The following is a 17,598-nucleotide window of genomic DNA, read 5'->3' on the forward strand; positions in this document are numbered from 1 at the left end:
ATCAAACATACAAAGGAACTCTCCTACAATTCACACAACGTCTATCAGATGAGAGTCTATGAGCTAGAAGAGAATTGTGGGATTAGAAAAACACTCCACCAAACGAACCCCTCACCAAGAATATGCTCTCCAGCTAGATTACCATTCAGATCTGAAGGAAGGCTACAAAGCTTGCAGCTAGATTACCATTCAGATCTGAAGGAAGGCTACAAAGCTTGCAGCTAGATTACCATTCAGATCTGAAGGAAGGCTACAAAGCTTGCAGCTAGATTACCATTCAGATCTGAAGGAAGGCTACAAAGCTTCCCAAACAGGCAACAGCTTAGCTTTGAAGTCAGTTTTGCAAGATGAAAGGAACTTCTTTTAAAGACAAACTTCTCAGCATATTGCCATCAAGAATGGCACTCACTCATGGTACTTATGGCGACCCTCTGCTAGACTAAGAAAGCGCTGTATATTCCTGGCTTGTTAAGGATTTTATACATTTTCAATAATGACAAAAGTTTCAGTTATAATGAATGTTCTTTTTATTCAGGTGATTTTCTTCTTTTACTTATTAATGCAGATAGTTAAGTATTTTCTATAATATTTCCTAACTTAAAGCCAATATTTCCTATTTAGGATAAAATTCACTTTTTACACTCCTATAGATCTGTTATTTTCCTTAAACTTTTTAAAGGCTTTTTGTTTCACAGGGGAGGCAGGAGGGGGGTGGGGTTTGGAGGGGGCATACTCAGTTGTGCCCAGGGTTTACTGGGTTGTGCTCAAACCTGGGTGAACCATGTGCCAGGCAAGTGCCTTACCCACTGTACTATCTCTAGTCTAATTCTTAAATTAAAAAGAAGTGTCTCCTGGCTCTTACTAAACTGTGTACTTGTAAGATGTCACATAAAATTTAAAATGTATTGGCATCAAATTATTCACTTTTAAAATTTATATGCCTATAAGAAATTAAGGATATCTTTTTTTAAGTTTTATCAACTTATTTACAATTTTGTAGAATTTTAGGAGTTTAGCTATATTCTTGTGTAGGAGTCACCACTTCATTGTATTACTGTATCACTGTCATCCCATTGTTTGTCAATTTACTCGAGCGGGCACCAGTAATGTCTCTATTCCTCTCAGCCCTGAGAGTTTAGCAGCCTCTCCTTACTTGTCTTTCCTAATGATTGGAGGCTCTTTCAGCGTCAGGGGAATGAGACCTATTGTTACTGTTTTTGGTTTATTGAATATGCCACAGGCTCCTTGCCAGGCTCTGCCCGTGTGGGCGGGATACTTTCGGTGGCTTGCTGGGCTCTCCGAGAGGTATATATATTACTCTCTATGATTTGCTGCCTACTGTCTGAACTCCATCAAATATGGTGTGGTAATTTAAATGGGTAGGAAGTATCTTACAATGTGTCCGGAAAGCAGCCTGGAGCGTGGTGGCGGTTGGGTAGTGGAGGTCGGCTGCCAGGGCTGGGTCCCTTGGGGTGGGGAGGGCTCTCACCCACCCCCCTCTGGGACACCCCGAGTGAAAACAGCCTGGCGCGGAGTCCATAGTCTCTCATATCTGGGTTATAAAGAAGCATAGTAAAGAAAAAACAATGGCCAAATGACCAAAGGCTTCAAAACTGGAGATTCTGCCTCCCCGGGAGGAGTGGTGGAAGGGGCCCGGACGTGGTGGCGGGAAGCAGGCTCTAGGGATGGGGATGGGTGTGTTGGACCGTGGATGCAGGAGAAGCACAATTAACAGTATGGTAAAGCACAGTACTTCAATTAAAACAGTAAACAATTGTTTTTAATAAATTTATTTTATTATTGGGCTGGAGCGATAGCACAGCCTTGCACATGGCTGACCCGGGTTCAATTTCTCCACACCTCTCGGAGAGCCCGGCAAGCTACCAAGAGTATCTCACCTGCACGGCAGAGCCTGGCAAGCTACCCGTGGCATATTCGATATGCCAAAAACAGTAACAAGTCTCACAATGGAGATGTTACTGGTGCCCACTTGAGCAAAATCGATGAGCAACGGGATGATAGTGATACAGTGACAGTGATTTTATTATTGCTTTTGGGCCATACTCTACTGTGCTCAGGTCTTACTCCTGGCTCTGTGCTCAGGGGACATGGGGTGCTGGGGATCCAACCTGGATTAGCTGTGTGCGAGGCAAGTTCCTGACCAGCTGTATTATCTTTCCAACCCAGAAATTTCTTCAAAAAAAAAAATTTTTTTTTAAGGGGGGTTTGGAGCTCCTGCCAGGAGTGCTCAGCAGCTGTCCCTAACTTTGTGCTCAAGTGTCTTGCCATATTCTTTCCCGTGATAACAGTTCAAACAATGTTTGGGCTAGTCACGGGGTGACAGCATGGGCCTTTGGACATAAAACCCAAAAACCCTCAAAAAAACTCAAATCAAACCCAGACTATAGGATAACAGCACCCTGATACTGGTCTAGAAAAAGAATTTGATTCTTTTGTTAAACAGAAAACCTTGATGTTGTCAATGCTTTACAGGAAGCAGGGCATGCTCGCATGCTGGTAGAGGAAGAAATATTACATTCTTAAACTTCCCGCACAGCTGCAGCAAGGCTGCACAGAATCTGCAGACGCGCATCTGGATTCATCAGTCAGTGCTCCTGCCCGCAGCGAATTCACACAACTCCACCTTCTTCCTGAAAACCCACCTTTGTGCTGCCTTTGTGTGAAATGTTGTTACTACCAGACAATGTTTTCGAAAGCATGGTTTCCTCTTCTTCCTTTTAAGGTTTGTAGTTATGGCAAAAAAAAAAAATTATTTCCTTCAAGAATAAAGATCAAACAACTTCTAAGAAAAAAATCACTTTATTATAGGTGAATGAACTCTCTCTATGGCAGTTTTTCTGGGTTATAACAATATGAATGCTGGTGGTGCTTAGTAAAAGGGGCCGAATCATACTTTACCATTAAAACAGCGCTTATTGGATACAACATACACTACCAAATAAAAGGAATAAAAAAGTTTTCTTTAAAAAAATAATTTCAGGGGCTGGAGCGATAGCACAGCGGGTAGGGTGTTTGCCTTGCACGCGGCCGACCAGAGTTCGATTCCTCCACCCCTCTTGGAGAGTCTGGCAAGCTACCCGTGCGTATTGTATATGCCAAAAACAGTAACAATAAGTCTCTCAATGAGAGACGTTACTGGTGCCTGCTCGAACAAATCGACTCAATAATAATTATGATTATTATTATTTTATTATTTCAGGGGCCAGAATCAGTCCAGGGGCTTGCCTTGTAAGCAGCCAAGCCCAGTTCAATCCCTAGCATCACATGTGGTCCTTTAGCCCTGCTGGCAGATCCCTGAGCACTGAGCCAGGAGGAAACCCTGAGCAGAGCAGGATGTGGCCTCAACACCACCCAGGCCCCACACACACTCAGAAAATTTCCGAAATTATTTCAAAGTTCATCCTATTCAGTCTAAGGACTAAGCAAAAACACGAATACAACGGGCTGTTTTTTTACACTGCGTACATCTCTCAGTCCACAAGTATATTAAGATGGAGAACATTCACTGTCAACCACTGTTACAGAACCAGGGAATTAAATTCGTATTTTAAATTTTGGGGGCCATATCCAAGCCATAGCCAGTGGTGCTTGGGGTTATTCTCAGCGTGGTGCCAGGAAGAGGACCCTGGGCTCTCTCATGCAAGATGTGCACTTGGAGCCCTTTGCTTCATCCATCTCCCTGGCCCCGGAAATACATTTCTTTTTTATTATTATTATTATTATTATTATTATTATTTTATTTTCTAGCTCTGTATCTTCTTTTCTTTTTCTTTTTTTTAATTTTTATTTTTAAAAAAATTTTATCACCATGTGGAAATTTACAGAGTTCTCAGGTTTATGTCGCAGTTATACCGTATTCAAACACCATCCCTTCACCAGTGCCCATATTCCACCACCAAAATCCCGGGTATACTCCCCGCCCCCCACCCCAACTGTATAACTTATGAATTTCACTTTATTTTCTCTTCACCTTGATTACGTCCCAAACAGAAATACATTTCTAAGAAATATTTTCTCAAGCTCATCGTTCATGCCAACTGGTCTTAACTCTCACGGGGATAACGCCAGTGGGTTTCCTCTCCAGGGCTCGAGACCGAAGCTCGCCTACTCAAGTCTGCCTCTTGGACGATGATCGAGACAAACTCCCCCCGGCTGCACAGCAAGCCCCGTGCGCACTGGGACCACCCGGGCTCATCCACCGCAGGCGGCGAGTTTCAGATGACTCTGTGCAGGGGCTTAACAGGCCGGGCCACACGCACAGGCCACACTCCGGGTCACGCCAGATCCTCTGTTCGCGGCCGCGGCTCTCCTCCTGGTGCCAAGGCTGAGCCAAAGAAAGAGTCGAGAATCAGGCCACCTGTCCTCTAGGGCTCGACATGACTGACAACGCAGCCGGGGGTGTGACTGGCCAATCAGAGAGCTTCTAACTGGTAGGTCTGGCAGCTCGCAGGCATGAGTGGGGGGATACGTGTGGGCACCACGCAGCACCCCGCCAACCCCTTTGCCCAGTGATGACCAGATAGGAAACTGCCCTCTCTTGAGACCCCATGGCGGGTATGGGATCTCAAGAGGAATGCCAACCCCCAGATTCTCACAGATGGTGCTTCGGTGGGGGTGGCGGGGCTGAGGGGGGGGGGCGCTCCCTGCTGGATCTTTCATGATGAGGATATAAACAACCTGAGTCAGGACTTTTCTGGGAAGCAGAAGGGAAATGATGGGAATAGCCAAAGTTGGGAACAAAGGAAAAGGAGGATTAAAAAAAAATACACACACGCATTGCATAGAGTGGGGCTGGGAGCTGCACCCACGTCTCGGCCTGCCTGCTCTGAATGCTTCCTATTACCTCCGTCTCCTTCCTTTTCCATAAAAAAGTGTGCCACTCTCCTGCTCTGAGTGAATTCTTCTCTCGGGGAGACAGGGACTGAGAGGGTACGAGTCAGGGACTTCTGCGAATACCACTGGCCTACTCAATGCTAAAATGGAGAGAGGAGGTTTTTTTGGGGGGAGGGGGAAGGGTCACACCCAGTGATGTTCAGGGCTTACTCCTGGCTCTGCACTCAGGGATCACGCCTAGTGGGCTCAGGGGACCATATGGGTTTTGAGGGAATGAATCTGGGCGAGCCACAGACGAGGCAAATGCCCTCCCCATAAACTATTGCTCCATCCTGAAGAAAAGTTTGATTCCGTAGTTAGTGTGAGAGGATTTGTCTGGCTGCATGATCAGACTCCAGGAGGTCTCTTGAGCATTATTATTTATCAAGCAGGGGACAGTGGTGTGTTTGGGAAACGAAAGTGCCAGGCCAAGAAGTGAGCTTGGGGTGAAGTAAACACCAGGCCAGAGACGAAAGGGAGCTACAGAATGCATTCGGACACACCGAGGAATGAAAAATGCACATACAAAGCCCAAACTGTTAGCCGCGATTTAGGAGTAGGCTCTCCCCAGGCCACCCTCTGGCTAATTCCACGGAAATAAACGGTACTGGAAGTGCAGTGTGGGATACAGACAAACACTGATCAAGGAATGAGGTAATTTCAAACCGGTGGTCTTGGGGGGTTGGTTTGTATTTGGGCCACACTGGCGGTGCTGCTCAGGACTCACTCCTGGCTCTGCATTCTGGATCAGGACTCCTAGCAGTGCTTGGGGGAGCAAATGTGGTGCTGAGGATCAAACCAGGGTCAGCTGAATGCAAGGCAAGTGTCCTACCCACTCTACTGTGGCTCTCGTCCAACTGAACATCTTTTAGTTAATTCAAATTGAGTAAAATGTAGTGCCTGGTCCTGCTGTGTGGTCGGTCCCACAGTGCAGATCAAGAATCATTCTTCACAGCAGAATGTTCTATTGGACAGACTTGGTCTAGGACTGAAATTTTTTTTCCCCAGTAGATGGGAAAAACTCCACAACTGTGTTATGGTCATTCCTATCTCTTACTACTTTCTGCTCAGTTTACCTCATACGTCTAACACAAAGACTGAGGTAAGGGGCGGGAGTGACAGTACAGGGGTAGGGCGTTTGTCTTGCATGTGACTGACCAGAGTTTGATCTCCGGCATCCCTTATGGTTCCCCCAAGCCTACCAGGAGTTATCCCTGGGCAGAGAGCCAGGAATAAGCTTTAAGTACAACAACAACTATTAAAAAAAAAAAAAGATTTAGGTTTGTTTATGATGTATCTTTCTACCAAGAGAGAACATATAACCCATTAAGAAGTTTCTTTGGGAATCTGGAAAGCAGGGAAGGTGCTTCCCTTGTATGCGACGCACCCAGGTTCGATCCTTGGAAACCTAGATGGTCCCCTGAGTCCCGCCAGGAGTGATCCCTGAGTGCAGATCCAGGAGCAAGCTCTGGGCAGTGCAGGGTGTGCCCTCCCTACAAAATAAAACTAAAAGCATCTTTGCTGGAAATGTTAAAATATAAAATCATCAGGAGAAAATCAAATATGGAAAATATGACTTGCTCTATATCTTAAAAAAAAAAAACAAAAACCGAAACATACCTCATATCTATGTCCTAAGACTGGCTAATGCAATATCTGGGTAGTGCCTAATCAAAAAAATCTTATCAATTATTTTTTGAGAGCAATTTTTAACCTTCGTAGCAAAACAAAATTCAATTTATTTAGTGATAAAGTCCATATCTGCAGGCCATCTAAACAGCTACTGGAGAATGCAGAAAAAATCCTAAAAGCGCTATTGATTTTCTTTTTGCACAGCTACTCAATCAAGCCCAAATTCTGCACTGCCTTTCTGGATGGCATTCCCTCTGTTCAGACCTACCAAGGGCTTCTCAAGCACAACTTAAACACCTCCAAGCATGCTAGCAAGCCATAAAAATGATTGTCCTGATTTACTTACCTGCTATTCACAGCTGTCTGGGTGATTAAACCACACCCGAGGAGCAATACGTGAATTGTTTTCACTGGAAAAATAACCAGCAATTAAATGAAGAGGGCAAATACTATAGCGAGGAGGCTGTTCTCACAAGCTGTGGGCGGGCCAGAGTGTACTAGCGTATACAGATGAAATACACATAAATACCATTAGCCTGAGATCATACACATTCAAATTTGAATTTAAAAAGAAGCAACAATTGTGGCCCATTCTGTGAGGCCCAATTACTCATGAACTACAGGAAAAATTTTAGACTTCCCCATGACACGTGGTCCTTGTCTCCTCTACGTTGCCTGCGCTGACAAAGATGATCAGTAATGCTCCCCTCAGCACCAACTTCCCGCAGAAAAACACTGTACCCAGGGATGGAGACAGGGTCCAGTAAGTAGGGTGTTTTCCTTGCATGTGGCAGACCTGGGTTCCATTTCCGGCATCCCATTTGGTCCTCTGGAGTGACCATCCAGGAGTGATCCCTGAGCACAGAGCCGGGAATAACCCCTGTGCATTGATGGATGTGCCCCCTCCCCAACAAACAAAAGCAATAATAATTGAAATCCCAGTATGTCCATTGTAACCAAGACATGGCTTGTCTCTTTTCTAAATTGCCTCTTGGTAATGTCTTTTTCTGTCACCGTCTGCAAAGCAGTGCACCAAGCCTTAATTCTCAAGAGTCACCTGTCCACTCTGAGTTTCAGATGGCAGCTATGTGTGAGACCTTGCATCCCTGGAGCTACATTGCGGAGGCCCACAGGGCTAGGAAGGTATCAGTTTTGCTTTGAGCAGGGGGCAAAGGCAATGCAGCACTTCACAGCTACATTGTAAGTAGATCCTGCATTGTTCGTTGTGGACATAATCCCTCGACAACAGCATGTACTAGCAGAGAGCAGCTCTTACCATGGCACAGGCTGAGGTTCCTCCGTGCTTGTCCTGGAAAGAACATTCTGGCTATACTTTTGTGTGTATCCATCAGAAAAAACATTATCCTCTTTCAGGATTATCCTAAAATATAAACCCTTTCCATGGCTAATTCTTCCTTCTTCACCAGAGTATAAATGGATGGCTCTCGAACTTTCTGACGATTTCCTGTAAACATACCATTGTAAAAAAGCAAAATAACATTTTTTTTAAAAAGAGAGGAATCTTATGCTGACACATTAAGCAGAGGCAGCTTTTCATAACTATACTTAAAAAAGGAAAGAATGTTTGAGACCAAGCGTCCCTGTCTTACTATAAATTGAGCAAGACAGAGATTGTAGGAAACAATTGCTTTCAGCAGGGGAAAAGACAGTGTAGCACTTCAAGCTATACTGTAACAAAGGACCCACCTGCTAGCACAAAATAATCCTGCAGGCACCTGAATATTTGCAACTTAATTTCAGGTAAAATTCACAGTTTTGACTCTTAATCCCTTTGTTCCTTAGTTTTGGCCACACCCAGCAGTGCTCAGCGCTGACCCCTGGCTCTATGCTCAGGGACCACGGGGATGGGGGCCTTTATCAAACTGGGCTGGTCCCTTGCAAGGCTGGTACCTTTGCTGTACTGTCTCTGACCCTTGGCTCAACACAGTTACTTGCTTCATCCGTAAAGGTATCTTGCTTTATTTTGGAAAGGAAGATAGAATGGATTGCAGACAGCCTTCCTTTTAGGCTGCACTGTAGAAGGGGCTGAGGAATTTAGACAAATACTATCTCCACCAAGGTCAATGAAACCAATGAAACAGGAAGAAAACAGTCATTTCATTTCTGCAGATGCCCAGACAAAACCCTTTCACCCCAGCATAATCTTGAGGAAAATATCAATTTCGATACAAACCTATCTACTAAATAGATGACATTATATTTATTAAAAGTGTCATAGATGGGCCAGGGATGTGGCTCGGGGGCACTTGCTGTACACGTGTGGGTTCGAACCCTCACAACTGTTTGCTCTCCAAAAGGCAAAGCAAATGTCATCGTGGAGCACCTGAACATACAGCTACGGGGGCGAGAGACTGTACAGAGGGAAGGGTTCTTGCCTTGCACTGGGTAACTCAGGATCCTAGCATGCCCCCTCTCCCCTCACCTCCCACTCCCCAATAGGGTCCCCTGAGCCACCAAGGAGGGATTCCTGACACAGAGCCCGAATAAGCTGGGAGGGCTATGGGGTGTGCCTCCCGATCTCCCACCCTCCAAAAGCTACTCTCCAGCTTTTAACAATAAATAAATAAAAAAAGAACGCCCTGCAGCCTTTCTCTGAGGCCTCTTCCAGTGCTCATTAGTTACTAGTTGTAACTTCAGGCGGGTCCCTTTGGGCTTCATTAGAACACGGTTTTTAACAACGCTTCCTACTCCGGGAGCGCCTAAACCGCTGCCAGGCTTAGGAGGAACAATGTTATTCTTGTTCTCCTCCCAGGGTTGCAGATAAAACACCACAACGGCTTGTTAAAACATCAGATAAAACCCCCTCCCCTCCCCATACTGCACACGGCTTTTCATGTTGGAGATCTAACTGCTCATCCGAATCTTACCTTTAACCAGTGTCCAGCATTTTTATCACGAAATCCAGCAACCGCAAGCTTGCCCCCGCGACAGGGGGGAGGGAGGCAGGCTGGCCCAGTTCACTGCATCCACCCGCCCGGCGGCGCGGCGGGCAAGAGAAAGGCTGGGCGTAGGGAGGCATTCTCTCGGAAGGGGCCTGGAGAACAGAAAAGCTCTGCACCAGCCTTCCAGCCCCGGCTCTCCGTCTCCAGCATCCCCGCGCTCCCCAGCCTTCGGGCTGCCCCACCCCCCTCCGCCCACCGCTACCTGCAGGCCTCCAGCGGCGAGACCACCGGTCCCCCTCTCACTCGTCCTCGGTAGCAGCATGGACCCCGCAGCCACTGGACAGCCCCTGCAGCCCCTGGGCCGCAGGATGGAAGGCTCCACCTTGTTATCCAAACCATCCCTCCGTACCGCGTAAAGCCTCTTGTCCTCTTCTGGCCACCGTCCAGGTTGCAACCCTAGCGGGCGCGGGGCACGGGGCGCGGGGCGGGAGGGAAGCACCTCTCGGCCCAATCAGAGGGTAGAACGGAGTGACAGGGGCGGAGATTGGCCAATCAGGCCGCGTGTCCGCAGGGGAGGGGTCCCTGGTTCCCCCACCCCTTGGATTAGGCTCCCGCTGGTGGGGGTGGGGGAAATCTGCGCCGGGTGGCGGCTGGGGGGGCGGGGGAGGGGATGTTGCTCTGGCTTTAGGCCGCAGGGTCACTCCGCGTTTTATCCTGGGGAGAGACAACGTCTGCGACCGTTAATATTTAGATCTACCGCAAAGGAAGGAAGGGCGGGGGTGGGGGTGGGGGGGCGTATTTAGGATATAATGGGCCCTGGCGCAGCAGAATCCACAATTCTGTACTGTTTTCAAGGCCATGAAATATGTAGATTAGGAATTTCTTCCTCTAAAAACTCCTAGCCCCAATCTGCGTTTTAAAAGATCTGCCTTCCGTGGATTTGGCAGACAGGTGGCATCACCGCTGATGGAAACTGGTCCCCGGTATGGGACCTCCTGGGGGCTGTGGCCAGGCGCTGGGCTTAATGAGGCCTGTGAAGATGCTGTGTGGCCAGGAGCACTTCTCCAGGGACAAGGCCAGACCTGACCTGACATGATTTCCAGGCGGTTTCTCCTTAGATTGAGGAAAGTGGACCTGACTCCATGGCCCCATCCACATCTTTGTGTGTTTTTAAAAAAGATTTATTAAACATTGATTTACTGTGAATTACAAAATTACTCGTGATTGAGTTTCAGGCATACAGGCCCTTCCTCAGTGTCCACTCCCTCCAGATCTTGAGGTATCAGCAGCTTTCTGGCTTGATCATTGGCTAGAGTTCAGTGGCTTTGGAGTGAACCTTATCACACAGTACTTTCTTTTTAATTTTTTTTTATTGAATCACAGTGAGATACACAGTTACAAGGTCGTTTACAAGGTCGGTCATGATTGGGTTTCAGTTATATAATGTTCCAATAACCATCCCTTCAACAGTGTACATTTCCTGACACCAACATTCCTAGTCTCCCTCCCACCCCACCCCCCTATGGCGGACACTTTCTCTCTCTCTCTCTCTCTCTCTCTCTCTCTCTCTCTCTCTCTCTCTCTGTCTCTTTCTCTCACTCTATCTATCTCTCTTCTCCCCCTCTCTGTCTGTCCGTCTTTCCCTCTGTCTCTCTCTTGTTTTGTGCATTATGGCTTGCGATGTAGATAATGAAAAGTTATCATGCATATCCCTTAACTTACATTCAGCACTCAGTTCTTGTCCAGAGAATCACGTAGTATTTAATATGGAGTTGGTACTTGTAGAATTTGTAAAGATTATTTAACTTAATATTGAAATACTTGGATACATTAAAATCAAATATATAGAGAAGGGGGAGGGAACTGAGCAATTTTAATGCAATTCTAGTGAATTTTAGATTGTGGTTCTTAGTGCAAGTTGGAACCAACGCTTATTTTGTTTGTGTCTCTGAAGCAAGGTAGTGTGTGTGTGTGTGTGTTCTTACTTTTGGGGCTGTATCCCATGGTGCTCAGGGATTATTCCTGGCTTTGTGCTCAGAAATTACTCCTGGTGGTACTCAGAGGACCATATGAGATGCTGGGGATAGAACCTGGGTCGGCCATCTGCAGGGCAAGTGCCCTACCCACTGTACCATCACTTTGGCCCTAATAGTTTTTATTGAAACTTATTTACAAAGACATGAGGGGAAAGAAAGAAGTACACAGAAGTACTGTGTTCTGAAAAAAGCAGGCTTTTCCAGAAATAGAAATGGAAATAGACAAGCAGAGAACAAAGAGACAAGTGAGATACGTGTTCAAGGGGGAACACGGGCTTGACGAGCAAGCTAGCACTTTTTCTTTTTGAGTGATTACTGTGATGAATAAATTATTGGGGATGTTTCTATATAAAGATATTCATTTTGATTAGTGTCATTACACTTTTAATACAATTATTATTTCTTAAAATACCTCTTAAGGGTAGTTGAATATCACCTGACACCCTCATAAAATGATAAGCAAAACTATTCTGGTCTCACATGTCATAACACTTGCTTAATAGCTTATTATTAGCCCAACTCTATTTCCAAATTGAACAAATCTGTCATTTCATGGTACATTATCTGTTTGATTCAGTTGTATTAGAGTAATGTGTTTAGTTGAATTAGCTTTGAGTCATACTTTGTACGTTCATTATCAATTTAAGAGGTGGGGCCATAGGGATAGAGTATAGCAGGTAGAGCGTTTGCCTTGCATGTGGCCAACTCAGGTTTGATCCCCAGCATCCCATAGGATCTCCTAAGCCCCTCCAGGAATGATCCCTGATCTTAGAGGCAGGAGTAAGCCCTCAGCACTGCTGGGTGTGCCCCCTCCCCAAAAGAAAAACCCAAAATTTAGAGAGCCAGGAGATAGTACAGCAGTTAGGGTACATGCCTAGCATTCACTGGATCTGGGTTCAAGTCTCAGCACCATATGTTATGCCAAGAACCACCAGTGTGGGCTTGGGGCCTTCTTGCACTTCCTGGGTGGCCCAGGGATTCCTGGCACCAAGGACCTGAGCAGCATCTTATCCACTGACCCTAAGTCGGAAGAGAATCACTAGTGGGATCTCTGGTCCTCCTGAGCACTAATTGGGAGTCTTCTCCCACAAGTTTAAGAAATCCTTTTGTGGCAGGACACACTCTGTGCTGCTCAGGCATACTCTCTGCCCTGGTCACTTCTAGCAGTGCTCAGAGGACCATGTGCGGTGCTGGGGATTGAAGTGGGGTAAATTACAGACACCTTTCCCCCAGTATGATCTCTCCAGTCCAAGAAATTATTTAAAAAATATTTTCCACAAAACTTGTGATATAAAAATCTTTATGAAGTTATTTTTGGATTTATTTATATAAACAGAAAAAAATACAAGGTGCTAAGGGTAAGGAACTACAGATTCAGGAAAATAAACAATAGAATTGCATTGGATTACTTCATACAACCCTAAACATTAATATTTTTCTGAGATGTTTTAATAAAATTATGCACTGACTCTACCAAATGCTGGCGAGGATATGGAGCCACAAGAACAGTCATTCAATGCTCATGGGGATTTAAAATGATTCCATAAGACAATTTTTAGTGCCTTACACAGGGTAACTTATTGCACCACATCCAGCAATTGTCCAAATGAACTGAAAATTTATGTTCACGTGAAAACCCATGAATAGATTTTTATAGCAGCCTTAATTGCCCAGGTTGAAATAACCGAGATGTCCATTAGTAGGTGAATGGATAAATAAACTGTGGCACATCTATTCAATAGAATATTCTGTGATAATAAAAAAAAAAGAAAGCCATTATCAAACCACCATTAGACAAAGAGAAACCTTAGCTATTTTTGGCGGGGAGCACACCCAGCAGTACTCTGGGGTTATTCCTAACTCAGCAATTCAGGCATCACAACTGGCAGGCTCAAGGGACCATATGGGATACTGGGGATCAAACCTGGGTTTGTGTGCAAGTCAAGTATCCTGCCTGCTATACCATCTCTCCCTGGCTTAGATGCCTATTGCTGGCTGAGAGCAGCCAGTCTGAGAAGTTACCTACTACAGGATTCTAGCTATATTGCAATCTGGAGAGACAACCACAGAAAGAAAAGAGATCACTGCTTGTCCCAGGCTGCAGGGAAGAGCAGGATAAAAAGGTAAATACAGGGAATTTTTAAGGCAGTGAAATTATTCTGTGTGATAATTGCAATAATATATGATATAAGACGTGATGCATTCGCCAGTACTCAAAGACTATAGTACAGCTAATACAACACAAAGAGTGAAACTTAATGCAAAATATCCTTTCGTTAGTATATCGGTGTTGGTTCATAGATTACAATAAAGGCACAACACTCATGCAAGATGTTGAACCATCTATCATCATAATTACATTTTCCATATTTCTTAACTAGCCTTTTGAGAGAAATAAATCAGAGTACACATAAAGGGATGGGGAGAGAGTAGAGGTGTGGCCCTGGTGGTTCCTAGCATTGTGAGGCTCTAGCAGCACTGTATTCTCAGGTCCCAGCCAGAGTGGGGAGAGATCCTGGGGGGTCTCTGAGCACAGAAGGCCCCCTAAAATCCCCCCAAACAACAGGGGAAACTTCAGAGGGGGAGTGGGTACATGGGATATCTTTCTATTGTTATACTTTTCCCACACCCCCCACCTGCAACTCTCCAGCTTGCCCCAAATAGTCTGTTAATCAGAGTGATGCATCAAACAAATGCCAATGATTTTAGGTGAGGGTGGTGGAATTATGATGGATTCTCCGGCCCTCCTTTCCCCTGCCTCTTCATTCCAGCTTTCTGTATTTAGTCGCTGCGTCCCACAAAGGAAATGCATTCCAGGAATGAGTGTGACACTGAGAAAAGACATCGTGAATGCGCACAGGTAGAAGCAGTTCGGACCCAACTCCTACATGCGTGGGGCTTGCTGGGTTGAGGAAACACAGAATGTCAGAGGCATAAGTGCGGTGGGTAAGCTCTGTTGTGCCACGAACTGAGACCCTGGAGTGAAAGGGGGGAAGAGCAACCACATTCACAAAGGCAGTGGAGTTGGGGCCGAGAGATAAGGGACTTAGCCTTGCATGTGGCCAGTCCACTGGGTATACATCAGCTCCTACCTCCCCAAAGCAACAGAAATTATCACCTCTTTTGTTTTTGAAAAACAAGGAGGGAAAAAAAGCTTTAGCAGTTCCAGGATCTCAGGAGTGAAAAGTGAATTTGGAGGTCCCCACCCTCAACCTCCTTCATGCTGTGTGTCAGAGAGGTGATGGTTATGGGGTGGTGGTAACTGGTTTCTGAGGACAGGCACAGTTACTACATCCTGCCATCAATTCAGCCAATTTGTCTCCATAGAAACCTTTGAGGGTTGTGAAGACACAGATGTGGGAAAGGAATGAGGCACTCTGTATGATTTGTTTTTCCTCTTGGTCCTCTCCCATTGCCGTTCCTGCCTCCTATACCCTCCATGCCTTCACTCTCCCCCAGCCCCCTTCAAGATTGTCCGACAGATTGCACTAACACGGGCTGCTGCTGTCCACTGGACCTGCAAAGCCCAGAGTGCGCCACATCGCCGTCTCCTTGGCAACCAGCTGGTTTCTAACGCCTCACTCACAAGGCTTGCCGGGCACCAGGATCTCTGCTATTATTGACAGCATTTTTGGAAAATGCTTGTGACTGTTGAATCAGAATCCACCACGGAAACACAACCCACAGCGCGCTTTTTCCTCCGGGGGTGGTGGTGGCGTGGTGGGGGTGGTGGGTGTTCTCTTTTTTCTGAATCTCGTGTAGCATAAAAACGGCTCTGCCATTGCAGGCAAAGCTTCCCAACCTCACGACAGGGATCAATGAGCATACAAACCTGACTCTGCACCATCTCCCAACCATGACCCACGATCCTAACAGAAAGCAGTTAAAAATAAAATTTCCCCCTTGAGGGATGAACCCAAGGCCCCACACGCGCGAAACGTGGGCAATACCATCGCGCTACACCCTCGACGCGTCCCAGGAAACATTAACCCAGGTGCGCAGTTCCTGGGATGAGCGCATAGGAATGAAGTCAGCCTCCTTGGGGGTTGGCTTTGTGCACGTCGGGGGTTGGGGGGGCACTCTGGCGGAGACCCGGGTGATTGGCGGGCGCAGGAAGTGTGCGCGGTTCTGGTACTCTGGAAGGCGACTCTTAGTTCTCCCTAAGCGGAGTGAATTGAGGGGCAACCTGACCGAATCTGCCTTTGCTCAGGTTTCCCCTTTAGTGCTCGGTTGAACAGGGTTAGTGTTCTGCTGAGTGTCAGGTAGTGTCGGACGTCACGTCACGGAGCCGTGGACGGCGCCCACCCGGTTGTTGCGGGCCCGCAGGGTGGAGTCCGCCTGGGGTCGGACGGTGCCAGCCAGAGGCTTTCCTGGGTGGGGCCGCGAGCCCGGGCGGTGGCGCACGAGGGCAGCCGCACAAAGGAGCCGGCGGGCTGGCTGGGGACCGCGCGCACAGGCGTGCCCAGCCCCGTCCCTGCAAGGCCCGGCTCCTAGACGCACTTCTGGGCAGTGGCCCCGCGCGCTACGGCCGCGCAATCGGACTCGATTCGCCCCGCTCGGCACTCCGGCCCTCCTTCCCGCCGGCAATCAGGAGCTGCGCGGGGGTGGCAGGGCCTCCCCTCCTCTTCCCAAACCCCGCGCCCTCCGCGGCACCGGACTCCCCGCCGCCGCCGCGCTCCTCCCTCCGCTCCGCTCGGCCGACACCTGGCGGGGAAGGAGAGGGCGCGCGGGTGGCGATCGGAACCTCCTAAGAGGCCGTCTCCTTCTCCACCCCCACCCCCGACTATTCCGATCACGGATTGTATCCGAGTCGCCGGCACTCCCGGAGCCCGAGCTCCCGCTCGGAGCTGGAAAAGGGGCGCGGCTTCCCCCCCTCCCCACCAGCGAATCCGGGCGCGCTCAGGCGCGTGCGCGCCTCCCGCGGAACCCCCGGTGCCTCTCCCGGGCCGGGAGAGGTGGGCGCCGGGCACGGCTCTGCCACTCCCCAGCCCCGCGCGGTGGGTGGCACCGAGCCCCAGCATCCCCGAGCCTTCGCTGGCCGCCTCGGCTCCTCGCCGGGGACTGACGCTTCTGCGCGCTCCCCCGCGCGCGGGCCCGGCTGTCTGCCGCCAGAGACCACCCCCCCCCCCAGGAGGCGGCGCCGGACCCCCACCGCCCCGGGACCGCGAATTCCGAACCCCCTAGGCTCTTTCGGCCCGGGAACGCGGAAGCAGGGCTCCGGCGACATTGGGGCGAGCGGCGCGAGCCACCCCGCCACTGCCATTTATTTCTCTCTCCGCGAGAGCCTGGCGCGGCGCCGGGTGGCCCAACTTCACCTGTAGAAGACCCCTTCCCCCAGCAGGGCGCGGCCGGCGCCCCCCGAAAGCGGCCCCGCCTCGGGGAGCCCCTGGCTTGGTGGCGCACTCGAGGGCGAGCGCAGCGCATCGGTGGACGCAGATGCCCGTGGCACCGCGCCGCCCGCAGCGGGAGAAACTTGTGCGCCGCGGTCCTGGCGACACGGAGCGGGGTTCCGGCGACACGCAGTCCGGGGCTCAGGAGGAGATGGACCCCCCGGAGCTCACCCGGCGACTGGCCACCGTGATCACTCACGTCGGTAAAGGAAGCTTCCCTCCCGCCCCCTGGTTTTACGGGCGAGGGTGGACGCGCCGGCTCCCCGCGTCTTGGGCAGGCCGTGGCGCGGGTGCCGCGAGGGTGGGCCGCGGGCAAGGGGGGGGGGGAGTGGCGGGGCCCCCTGAGCAGGCCGCGGGGCAGGTGGGCTCACCTGGCGCGTGCGAGTCGTTGCCCCCTAGACCCAGGATCCTGGGCGGGCCCCGAGCTTTCGGCCCCCCGGCCGCGGGCGGGAGTGGGGAACGGGCTTGCTGGAGCCAGGGAGGCTGCTGGGCGCTGGGCGAGAGACCGGCCGGTGAAACGCAGCTTCAGCCCTGGGCGCCACGCAGGACGGAGGGTCTGTTTCAAGGGTGGCCTGGAGAGGCCGGCAGGCTCCAGGGGAAGCCGGATGAGGAGGCTTTGCACACCCCCAAGAGAAGGAGCGATGGCAGCCCTCTTGCAGGAGTGTATAAAGGGAGCAAAACGTGCGTTTTAAAATGCTCCTGTTTAGAAGGGCTGTGATGGATAGACAGCCTCGGTGCCTGGAG

At 49.1% G+C, this 17,598-nt stretch overlaps 1 protein-coding gene, 1 long non-coding RNA gene and 1 other non-coding gene across 4 annotated transcripts in view; 1 reads left to right on the forward strand and 2 right to left on the reverse strand.

Moving 5' to 3' along the window:
• Positions 1 to 585: 585 nt before the first annotated feature.
• LOC129402316 (uncharacterized) lies at positions 586 to 9,891 on the reverse strand. Of its 2 annotated transcripts, XR_008628623.1 has the most exons (5): positions 9,691 to 9,891; positions 9,414 to 9,580; positions 7,802 to 7,990; positions 6,281 to 6,386; positions 586 to 4,345 (listed from the first exon to the last, which is right to left on the reverse strand). It is a non-coding gene; the product is annotated as an uncharacterized LOC129402316 (long non-coding RNA). The 2 variants fall into 2 exon arrangements; XR_008628622.1 differs by lacking the exon at positions 6,281 to 6,386 and having other exon boundaries at positions 9,691 to 9,885.
• On the reverse strand, positions 7,612 to 7,742 carry LOC129402945 (small nucleolar RNA SNORA63). The gene has a single exon (XR_008628959.1). It is a non-coding gene; the product is annotated as a small nucleolar RNA SNORA63 (small nucleolar RNA).
• A 6,549-nt stretch (positions 9,892 to 16,440) lies between the features above and the next one.
• MCF2L2 (MCF.2 cell line derived transforming sequence-like 2) overlaps positions 16,441 to 17,598 on the forward strand; it is a 263,863-nt gene continuing 262,705 nt past the window's right edge. Inside the window, exon 1 of the mRNA XM_055124229.1 lies at positions 16,441 to 17,057. Coding sequence (XP_054980204.1) covers positions 16,901 to 17,057 — 157 coding nt within the window. The 5' untranslated portion in view covers positions 16,441 to 16,900. The remainder of the gene's footprint in view (positions 17,058 to 17,598) is intronic.

The sequence above is a fragment of the Sorex araneus genome, chromosome 2, assembly GCF_027595985.1.
Source record: "Sorex araneus isolate mSorAra2 chromosome 2, mSorAra2.pri, whole genome shotgun sequence".
Taxonomy (NCBI): Eukaryota; Metazoa; Chordata; class Mammalia; order Eulipotyphla; family Soricidae; genus Sorex; species Sorex araneus.